General features: G+C 37.1%; 1 protein-coding gene across 1 annotated transcript in view; it reads right to left on the bottom strand.

The window, feature by feature from the left end:
* Positions 1–12,178, bottom strand: part of tmem266 (transmembrane protein 266) — a 274,260-nt gene that overhangs the window by 171,156 nt on the left and 90,926 nt on the right. Inside the window, exons 6-7 of the mRNA XM_063197884.1 lie at positions 10,986–11,042; positions 3,066–3,204 (exon numbers count right to left, since the gene is read on the bottom strand). Of these exons, the coding sequence (XP_063053954.1) occupies positions 3,066–3,204; positions 10,986–11,042 (196 nt within the window). The remainder of the gene's footprint in view (positions 1–3,065; positions 3,205–10,985; positions 11,043–12,178) is intronic.

The raw sequence follows: 12,178 nt of genomic DNA, 5'->3' as shown, positions 1-12,178 counted from the left end.
TTGGAAACGTCCAAAATCTAACAGCATGGAACCTCTTTATTTAAATTGGTCCATAACATTACATACATGTTCTACAACTGGCTACCAGGAAGTAATTCCTCACCTATGTGCCAATCAAATGAGTGGTGAAGCCATGCCATTGTCTGTAGGTAACAAGCTGGTGCACTTCATTATTAGAACAAGGGGCCTTTCATGTACCACATACTGTATACTGTACAGTACGTACATTGCAATATGGTGCATTGCAATGTCCCTGTCATATAAACTACTAGAGAAATAGCATGCACCCTTTTTGGGTTGAGACAATACCAGACACACTGCAGCATTTTGGAGCCATTGGGATAGTTTTACTCATGGTTTTGCACAAGCAGGTAAGCCGACATAAGATGCATAATTCATAGAGGCAAGAGGAAATGTATGCAAAGAACATGGATTAATCTGGCTGGAAGAACAGGTATAGCTGAGAATCAGTGATATAACAAGCCATGTGAGTGGATCACATATCCCAGCGAACAGATGGGGTCTCAGCATGTACACTTGGGGCACCCCTGTGGAGAGCTTATGAGTTGAGGACAGTCCTTGGGGGAGTAGGTTAAAGCCCACACATCCAAACGGCTGCCATGGCAGCAGGACAACCAAATACCCAGATAAAGAGAAAAGTTCAAAAAACTTCAACCAGGATTTTTTTTTAGGTGACGTTTTGGGTGACAACCCTTCTCCAGACGTCAGTTGTCTGAAGAAGGTTGTCAACCGGATTCTTCTGATCTTGAGGACAGTCCTTTTCATGATGACATTGTATGAACGTCCAGTAATGTTGGATTTGAAACAGGAGTGGGGTGGTCTGGTGATGATGCTGCTTGGGATGATATGGAGTATGTTGTAGAGATGCACCGGATCCTGATTTTTAGGATACCGGATCCACTGCTTAAGATCCTGCCGGATCCGGAACCGGATACCGGATCCTATGAAAGGGTTGAAACACATAGCCAACTCGCACACGTGGGCCCTTTTTATTATGTTGGCGCAAAGTATTTTTAAGACTCATTGGCTTACTGCCACACTGCCTTCAACGGCCGCTTCCAAAGGGCTTTCACTCCATGCAGCGATTGGGGTTGTGAAAGACTGACTGAAAAGCCTAGGCTACGTAAAAAGTAGAGATGCACCAGATCCTGATTTTTAGGTAACTGCCGGATACCGGATCCACTGCTTAAGATCCTGCCGGATCCGGAGAGTCTGAAAAACCCTATTATCCTGCCGGATCCGGAACCGGATCTTGGATCCTGTACATCTCTAGTATGTTGTGTTTGACCCATTGACATCTATATACTGTCAATGGCTTGACCGTATTGCAGGCAGCAGACAGATTGCATAGAATGTACTCTAGCATCCCTTAAGGCTGAGAGCAGGGCACTTTCAGTGGAGTTACCACTTCTTAGTCAAACTATTTTGCGCGGTTTTCAGTGAAGAAACAGGCGAAGCTATCTGCAATCAGATTCCTAGCACATTATAAGGCATTTTTAAGCACTTTTGTGTCTTTATTGATTATAGGACAGTCAAGAGCGTGACAGGAAGAGAGTGGGAGAGAGAGATAGGGCAGGGCTGGCAAAGGACCCAGGCCGGACTCAAACCCGGGTCACTATAAGCATACAAGCCCATATATAATGTGGGGGGCTTAAAACCCTGCGCCACATTGCCTGCCCCCCCCCCTCCCATTGGTAACCCATTTTAGCAATGACTATGATGTTAGAGTCACACCCATAAGGCCCAATCAGATTTTAAGTGAGTACACTTGTCATCATCCCTTTCCAATGGGAGGGCACTGAAACGTAGAGTAGAAAGTAACAAGAAACATCGAGAAAGTAGCAGAAACATCCTTTTACCAGCAGAGTGGCAGGTGAGTGACAGTGACAGGCATTGGAATGCAGTTTGATGAAAAATTGCAGAATCTATTTCCTTCAGCTGGGCTTTCCCCATGTCTCTCGCTGTCAACGTTTAAGCTACAAAGTACATGACATTTTCTAAAACAGGTCTGACTGAAGTGACTGAAGTGTAGTATCACTCAGCCAGCAATAAAAAAAAAAAAAAAATTATAATGGTGGTGATGTTTTATTGCATTTAGTTACAAGATAAAGAAGCTTCTTCCTTCAGGTTTCACGTTTAGGTCTTTTATTTTGATTATGTGACCCTCTCTCACTATATTTGTGTTCTGTATCATGTTCTGTAGGAAGCCACTAAACCAGGGGCATTCAATTAAAAGTCACTGAGGGCCAGTTTTTCCAAATTCCTTCCAATAAAGGGGGTGAACACATACTGTAGAATCTGCAAAACCGCGAGCACCACGGTGTCTGAGGTTATGCTAAAAAGCGGATAGCTTTCCTGACAGAACAGATATTCACTTCTCTATTTCTTAGTAGCCTTATGATGGTCTATTTTAGATAATATTTCACTCTCATGTGAATGCATTGGAGAGATATCCCCCTGAAGTGTTAGTGATTGCAAATTATGCACGGCCACAGATAGCACACAAATTTGTTTTCATTTTGTCCAGACCTTGTGGGGGGCCAGAACCTTGCCATCCAAGGCCATTTGAACATCCCTGCACTAAACCATGAGACAAAGCCCTGCGTTCTCTATGTTCACATGGTACTGTACTTACCGCTGATGATGGTCCTCTTCTCTTCACCCTCCAGCGTGTGCAGCGTGATGATGAGGCATGATGCCATCCCATTGGCCTTCTGGGTCACATGACCTGTACTCTGAACACCCATTGGCCTTCACATTGGAGTGACGTGACATTGTATGTACCATCGATGATCCTATTGATCCTCCAGATGCACAGTGTAGATCTACTGTAGGCCTACTAGTCCTCACATAACTAACTCTAACACACATTGACCTTCTGGGTCACATGACATTGCAATGACTTACCGTTGATGAACATCTTGACTCTCCAGATGCGCATCCATTGGCCTTCACATTGGAGTCACATGACATTGGCCCTCTGAGTCACATGACCTGTACTCTCACACCAATTGGCCCTCTGAATGACATAATATTGTACTTACCGTCGATGATCCTCTTGACTCTCCAGATGCGCAGCGTGATGATGAGGCTGATGGCGTCCCAGGGGCTGCTGGGTCCGTTCGCCACCGTGGAGGCCACCATGGGGGCCAGAGACAGCACGATCACCGCACCATCAAACACCTGAGGAGAGCAAGAGAACACCTGTCAGAGACAGCACGATCACCGCACCATCAAACACCTCAAACACACGATCACCGCACCACCAAACACCTGAGGAGAACAAAAGAACACCTCTTAGAGTCAACTTGATCACCGCAACATCAAACACCTCAAACACACGATCACCGCAACATCAAACACCTCAAACACACGATCACCGCACCACCAAACACCTGAGGAGAGCAAGAGAATACCTGTCAGAGTCAGCACGATCACCGCAACATCAAACACCTTAAACACACGATCACAACACCATCAAAGACCTCTGCAGAAGAATACAGCATCACTGTCAAGCACCTGACAAAAGAGATCAAGGACAGCGTAGTAGCACCATAAAACACCTGTGGACAATGCTGTCAAACATCTGAGGAGTAGAAGAGAACATCACCGTTAAACACTCAACAGAAACCCAAGAGAACAGCCCCATCAAAAACCTGAAGAGAAAAAGAGAATACTTTTTAACAGTGTTAGAGACCGCACCATCCAACACCTATGGAAAAAGCCCAATTACAGTTCATTGAAATACCTGAGAAGATGAAGAGAACAGAACCATCAAATACCTGGGGGCAAAAATAAAACACCTGTCAGAGATAGCATGATCACCACATTATCCAATGAGAGACCAAGAGGAGCGCATACAGTAGAACACCTGTCACAGAAATAGCCATGTTTTTGGGAAGTCTTTCCCGAATATCACCACATGACACTGCACCCACTCACGTAATATGGTGAAATGTAGATGAAAATGTCCTTAGCCACTGGTATGCCTGCAATGACCAACTCTTGGATGAAGGCAGATGGCAGTCACAATGGCTGTCACCCACTCTATTATCATGGATAAAGGCCCAGGAGGACACAAAGAGACACTTTGTGCCAAGTTCAAAACACCGAGCCGCTTTTGTGCCAAGACAAAGACAGCAGTGCCCAAACATTTGCACACAGCGCACACAGCGCACACAGCGGGCAGGTTGACAAGGTGTTTCATAAAGTGCCTGCATAATTACCATGGTAATAGCTACAGCAACTGCAGGCCTGGTGTCAGAGAATAGCATATTGTCTGTGAGTCCCACGGTGCCCTGTGTGCTTGGGCCGTCTCCAGCACTCCCTTAGAATGCAGAGGCGATTCTAGGGTCAGGGGGGGCCCCACGCAAAAATGCAAAAAAATGAACATTTGAATCAAAATCACCACTACTGTAGTACAGTATGGGTTGTTATTCACTATCTAGAGGGCCCCAAGCGGCTGCCTGCCGTGCCTGGTGGCAAGATGCGCCTCTGCTTAGAATGCAGTGATTCACCCTCTGCATGATTCTAAACACTTTTTTTCTTTGGGGCTGTTTAGCCGTTATTTGGATAGTACTTGTACACCGCCCTACAAAGGCAAAGTGCAGTAACTATGCCAACATTGAAACGGAGGAAAAGGCCTTCAAAGGTAGGATACCGTAGTCTCTGCAAATTTCACACCGTAATATCTCTAAAAGGAGACACATTTTTACTATAAGGCTCTCGGCATGCTTGCTGCAGTAGATGCCTATTTAATGTCAATTTTGCGCGTGTCAGACACGGTAGCCAAATGCCTGCGTTAGGTGCAATATCTTCAAAGTCGCTGGGGGTGATCGTAAGAAAGACATCACAGATCTATGCGAGTGTTTCTGGTGAAAACGACGCTGGCAGCAACTTTTAAGACATCTCATTGAGCTGGTCCGAAATTACAAACATTTGCGATCATACATAACATTTGCGATCACTTTGAAAAAGGAGCGTGCAAATATAAGAGCAGTAGCAGTATCGTATCCTTGCCTTTTTGTTTTATTGTTTTCCTTGCTGTCTGTATTCCCAATTTCCGCATCGCAATGCTGCACGCTCTCTGCCCCCTGGGTGACACCAGTATTTTGCATCTTGGTCTACTGATTTTAAAGCAAGCATGTGCATTCGGTTGCTCATGGTGACGCGCGTCATTTACAGCTCGGAGCAAGCGTGCCGACGGCTTAAGGCTTTGTCACAAGATAAAGGAGGAGTAATGAAGACCATCTTGAATATCAACTCAATTTTGACAAAATATGTAGTTACTGCACTTTGGCTTCGTAGGGCAGTACAGTGAAGTACAGTGAAGATGAAAAGAGTGGGAGACCACTGTGGGAGACAGATGGGGTAAGGTTGGACCAGAGATTCTTTAAGTATATCTCTCTCTACTCTCTCTGGTTGGACTCAAACCTGGGTCCCCATGGACATGGAAGCCCATATGTGGGAGGCTTAGCGTGCTGTGCCACAGAGGCCTGTGCTTCCACACACTTTTAGTAGAGTACCCAGGTCAAAAAAATGTGTACTTAAGTGTACTTTAAATATATTTAATTTTCTGAAAGTATATTTTAAGTACACTCTACTTATCAAGTACAGTACTTAAGTATGGTATTTAAAAATATACTTATAGTTAAGTGTATTTTAAATATATTTTAAAATAATTTGTATTATTAAAGTTATGTACTTAAATATAGTTTTATAAAATATACTGTTAGTGTATTGTACTTTAAATGTATTTTAAGTATATTTGTATTTTAAAAGTAATGTGCTAAGTGTAGTATTGTCAAATATACTATTAGTGTATTATATTTTAAATGTATTTCAAGTATATTTGTATTTTAAAAGTAATGTGCTAAAGTGTAGCATTATAAAGTATACTATTAGTGTATTATACTTTAAGTGTATTTTAAGTATCTTTGCATTTTAAAAGTTATGTACTTAAGTGTAGTATTATAAAGTACACTATTAATGTATTGTATTTAAATGTATTGAAAGTACATTTGTATTTTAAAAGTAATGTGCTAAAGTGTAGTATTGTCAAATATACTATTAGTATATTGTATTTTAAGTCTAATTTAAGTACATTTGTATTTTAAAAGTAATGTGCTAAAGTGTAGCATTATACAGTATACTGTTAGTGTATTATATTTTAAGTGTATTTTAAGTATCTTTGTATTTTAAAAGTTATGTACTTAAGTGTAGTATTATAAAATACACTATTAGTGTATTGTATTTAAATGTATTGTTAGTACAATTGTATTTTAAAAGTCATGTACTTAAGTGTAGTGTTATGAAATACACTATTATTGTATTGTATTTAAATATATTTTAAGTACATAAAGTAATGGGCTTAAGTGTGGTATTGTTAATTATACTAGTAGTATATTCAATTTTAAGTCTATTTAAAGTACATTTGTATTTTAAAAGTAATGTGTTAATGTGTAGTATTATAAAATACACTATTAGTGTATTGTATTTAAATGTATTGTAAATACATTTGTATTTTTAAAGTAATGTGCTAAAGTGTGGTATTGTTAAATATACTATTAGTATATTCTATTTAAATGTATTTTAAGTACATTTGTATTTTAAAAGTAATGTGCTAAAGTGTAGCATTATAAAGTATACTATTAGTGTATTATATTTTAAGTGTATTTTAAGTATCTTTGTATTTTAAAAGTTATGTACTTAAATGTAGTATTATAAAATACACTATTAGTGTATTGTATTTCAATGTATTGTAAGTACATTTGTATTTTTAAAGTAATGTGCTTAAGTGTGGTACTGTTAAATATACTTTTAGTATATTCAATTTTAAGTCTATTTTAAGTACATTTGTATTTTAAAAGTAATGTGTTAAAGTGTAGTATTATAAAATACACTATTAGTGTATTGTATTTAAATGTATTGTAAATACATTTGTATTTTTAAAGTAATGTGCTAAAGTGTGGTATTGTTAAATATACTATTAGTATATTCTATTAAAAGTCTATTTTAAGTACATTTGTATTTTAAAAGTAATGTGCTAAAGTGTTTTATTAAAAAATACACTATTAGTGTATTGTATTTAAATGTATTGTAAATACATTTGTATTTTTAAAGTAATGTGCTTAAGTGTGGTATTGTTAAATATACTATTAGTATATTCTATTTTAAGTCTATTTTAAGTACATTTATATTTTAAAAGTAATGTGTTAAAGTGTAGTGTTATAAAATACACTATTAGTGTATTGTATTTAAATGTATTTTAAGTACATTTGTATTTTTAAAGTAATGTGCTAAAGATTGGAATGTGCTAAAGATTTAGAAAATACACTATTAGTGTTGTGTATTTAAATGTATTGTAACTATATTTACAAAATAAATAAACTAATTACTGGCCAAAGTACAGTCATTTTCCTAGCAAAAAATGTCTATATCTGGAACATGGACAAGAACCTCAATTTATGATGATGATGAATGACTCCCCTTTTTCCAGCATGAATTTTGGAAATAAACTACAAAAATCATACACAGTACACCATTATAGTAATGTATGGTATTAGAAAATGTACTGCTAGTTTAATGTATTAAACTTTGTTCTTAAAAAATGTACTCAAACATAGTGTTAGAAAATATACATTATCAGTTATATATACCTAAACTTTATTTTACGACCTTTACAAATATGCATATTTTTTTTGCATACTTACTATATTGCCTTTTTGACACTAATATTAATTGTCTTTAATGAAATGTACTCACTTATAAAGATTTTATGTTATTTTTCTTGTTGTCTTGAACCACTTCAAGTGTATTTTAAGTGTATTTGTATTTTTAAAGTAATGTGCTTAAGTGTTGTATTTGAAAACATACTGTTAGTGTAGTATATTTTAAGTGTATTTTAAGTGTATTTGTATTTTAAAAGTAATGTGCTAAAGTTTGGTATTAGAAAGAATATTTGAAACGTACTTAAAGTTAAGTATGATTTTAGTATATTAAGTACACTTGTACAAAGTTTGATTTTTAGTACCAAAAAGTCAACTTAAAATGTGTTAAAGCTCTACTTAATTATATTTCAAGTGTATTTAAGTATACTATAAGTTGTCCTAAAATAACATTCTTTAAATACACACTTTTGAAGTATATTTTAAATACAAAAATACATACTTATTAAGTATATTAAGTACACTTTTTTCACCTGGGTACTTTTTTAAACCATCATTTTAGTGTATTTTAACCTAGGCTTATTTATTCATTATGCTTTGTAACATTAAATAACCTTCCACCTTCCATTTTGTTAATGTATTTTCATGGTAAAAACACCATATTGAAGAGCACAAACAGATCTTAAAAAGGCATGTAAGGCCTTACCTATTAAACTTTTAAGCACAATACTGAAGTCTGTACTTAAGTTGTGTTATTAGTGTATTACGTGCACTTTAAGTGTACTTTTTGGTGCAGAAATTAAACATGTAAAAGTGTCTTTAATTCGATAAAAGCATACCACCACCAATGATTTCTAAGTATTATAATTAAGTATATAAAAGTATACTTAAAGTGTACTACTCAAGACTATTACTTCAAGAACGTAATTGTGCCTGTCAAAGAACAGGTAGTTGTGGTCTAGTGGTTAGAGTGCAGGTCTGTGGTTCAGTGAATTGTGGGTTCGAATCCTGGTTGAGGCAGTGGTTGTTGTCTGAAGTGAAGGTGAAAGGAAGGTTCATGTGAATGGCTGATGGTTGTGAACAAGATAATGTACAATGGAAATGAGTAACTGGGGATTACATTAATGTTTTTTTCATATACTTTTGAAATATATTTAAAGTGTACTTAAAATAAATATATTTGAAATGTGCTTAAAGTAAAATCTACCCTTAGTATACTTAAAATACATTTAGAGTCAATACACTTAAAATGTACTTAAAGCGATTTTTGTGAATATATTTGAAATGTACTTAAAGTAAGTATGTTTTTAGTATATTAAGTACACTTGTACAAAGTTTGATTTTAGTACAAAAAAGTCAACTTAAAATGTGATTAAGCTCTACTTAATTATATTTCAAGTGTATTTAAGTATACTATAAGTTGTCCCAAAATAACACAACTTAAGTATGTACTTCTGCAGTATACTATAAAGTACTTTCTCATGACATTGAAATAGATTTCTAATGTACTTAAAATGTGCTTATCCGCATGCTAAAGTTCACATTAAACACATTTTAAAGTGACTTGGTTAGTATACTTATAATGTACTTAAAGTTAAATATATTTTAGTATATTAAGTACACTTGTACAAAGTTTGATTTTAGTACAAAAAAGTCAACTTAAAATGTGATTAAGCTCTACTTAATTATATTTCAAGTGTATTTAAGTATACTATAAGTTGTCCCAAAATAACACAACTTAAGTATGTACTTCTGCAGTATACTATAAAGTACTTTCTCATGACGTTAAAATAGATTTCTAATGTACTTAAAATGCACTTATCCACATGCTAAAGTTCACATTAAACACATTTTAAAGTGATTTGGTTAGTATACTTATAATGTACTTAAAATTAAGTATGTTTTTAGTATACTAAGTACACTTGTACAAAGTTTGATTTTAGTACAAAAAAGTCAACTTAAAATGTGATTAAGCTCTACTTAATTATATTTCAAGTGTATTTAAGTATACTATAAGTTGTCCCAAAATAACACAACTTAAGTATGTACTTCTGCAGTATACTATAAAGTACTTTCTCATGACGTTAAAATAATTTTCTAATGTACTTAAAATGCACTTATCCGCATGCTAAAGTAAACATTAAACACATTTTAAAGTGACTTGGTTAGTATACTTATAATGTACTTAAAGTTAAATATATTTTTAGTATATTAAGTACACTTATACAAAGTTTAATTTTAGTACAAAAAAGTCAACTTAAAATGTGTTTAAGCTCTACTTAATTATATTTCAAGTACATTTAAGTATACTATAAGTTGTCCCAAAATAACATTCTTTAAATACACACTTTTGAAGTACACTTCAAATACAATAAAACGTACTTATTAAGTATATATTAAGTACACTTTTTTTTTACTTGGGTAGTCATTATCCCAAATGGATTGCAGTTGGCCTGCATCATACAATGTGCCAACATAATAGGTTTCTATGGGCAACTAACGCGACCAGGTTCCAGTCTGCCTAAAGTGGCGTGTCATAATGCTCCTACAATGAATAGAACAGTTCTTAGGTCTGCCTAGGTCTGCCTAAGGGGGGGCATAATAGAACCAGGAAACAATGGGCCAATGGAACCTCTCTCTCTCTCTACTCTCTCTGCAGTACACAGTACACACACACAAATGTACACACTTATTTTACAGTGTTAATTCAACATTTAGAAAGCATGCACTCTGCTACATTCCAATAGGCCTAACAAAGTAAAAAAAGTCTCTGCCCAAAACCCACAAACACACACACAAATATTGTAGATGGATCAATGGCTTTAAAGCCATTCTGCATAGGCTTGACATGGGATATACTGCCATCTATAGGTGGGGTGGTGCACTGCCAGCAGTGAACATCATTCTTTAGTCTGCCAAGATTTTTCTCATCCTATGGCAGCCGAGAGCAAACATACTCAATATGGAAAGACTCAGTCGAGAGATGGCATCACCTAACACTTCAATTAGCATTCTCTGAGTTGACAAGGTTAGTGTAGTTCAGTTGCTGTGCTGTCATTTTGCATTTTAGTTCAAAAAGGCAAAGAGGCATCCCTCATTTCTTTTCAATGTCTCCACACCCCTCAAAACCACCCCTCGCCACCTTTCTTACATGCACGCACGCAGGCACGCAGGCACGCAGGCACGCAGGCACGCAGGCACGCAGGCACGCAGGCACGCATGCACCGACAAAACCAATAACACTTCCCGTCCTGCAGAAAGGGCTGAGGGGCTTCGCTGAGGGGCTTAGCTGCTTACCTCAACTTTGTTCTCGATGTAGTCCCAGATACCAAGCACCACGATCCTGAACACAGTCTGAGAGGGAGAGGGAGAGAGAGAGAGGGAGAGAGAGAGAGAGAGCGAGAGAGAGAGAGGGAGAGAGAGAGAGGAAGAGAGAGAGGAAGAGAGAGAATGAGAGAAAGAGAGAGAGATAGGGAGAGAGAGAGAGAGAGAGAATGAGAGAGAGAGAGAGGGAGAGAGAGAGAGAGAGGGAGGGAGAGACAGGGAGAGAGAGAGAGAGAGGGAGGGAGAGAGAGGGAGAGAGAGAGAGGGAGAGGGAGAGAGAGAGGGAGAGAGAGAGAGAGAGAGAGAGAATGAGAGAAAGAAGAGATGGTGGGACAGGTAGAGAAAAGAGGGAAAGAGGAAAGGGGTGAAACAAGTGAGAAGGGAGAATAAAGGACAGGCATAAATAGAACGATAGAGTGAAAAATCCAACCAGTGAAAAAGAAAGCAGATATAGCCTGAACAAGGGAAATAAATAAAAAATAAATTAAGAAAATCAAAAATGTACGCCTTACTCAGTTTCTGCAGTAAAGTCACAGTATTACCTCCCCTTGTGGACAATTTCCCTCTTAAAACATGATCTGATTCACATATACTGTAGGTCGGACAAAACATGTTGAATGCAATAAAGTGACAGTTACAGTATTGTCACAGGCAAAAGGATGACAAAAGGAAGAGAGAGAGAGAGAGAGAGAGAGAGAGAGAGAAAGAGAGAGAGAGAGAGAGAGAGAGAGAGAGATGAATGTCTAGATAATGCGTGCAAGAGAGTGGGCGAGATGAAGAACAAAGCAGTCAGATTATGGAGCACGAGTGAACAATCGCATTTTGGTAATTCAGCACCTTTAAGTTCCACAACATTAACCTGAACATTTTTAATCACACTTACATACATGACACGGCAATTAGCCATGAATGGCCTCCTTCATGAGTGGGGGATAATTGAAGACATATCTAGCTAGCTGTCTGTCTGTCTGTCTGTCTGTCTGTCTGTCTGTCTGTCTGTCTGTCTGTCTGTCTGTCTGTCTGTCTGTCTGTCTGTCTGTTTCTCTCTCTTTCCTCCTTCTATCTCTTGTGCATATTTCAAATTATTGATCATAAATTCATTATTGAGAATTAAAATACATGAAACATTTATACATTTGGTCATATTGAAACTCCCAATGAAGAAT

This window comes from Engraulis encrasicolus, chromosome 4 (genome assembly GCF_034702125.1).
Source record: "Engraulis encrasicolus isolate BLACKSEA-1 chromosome 4, IST_EnEncr_1.0, whole genome shotgun sequence".
In the NCBI taxonomy this organism is placed as follows: Eukaryota; Metazoa; Chordata; class Actinopteri; order Clupeiformes; family Engraulidae; genus Engraulis; species Engraulis encrasicolus.
The sequence above is the reverse complement of the archived record's forward strand: the minus strand, read 5'-3'. Positions and strand labels throughout refer to the sequence as shown.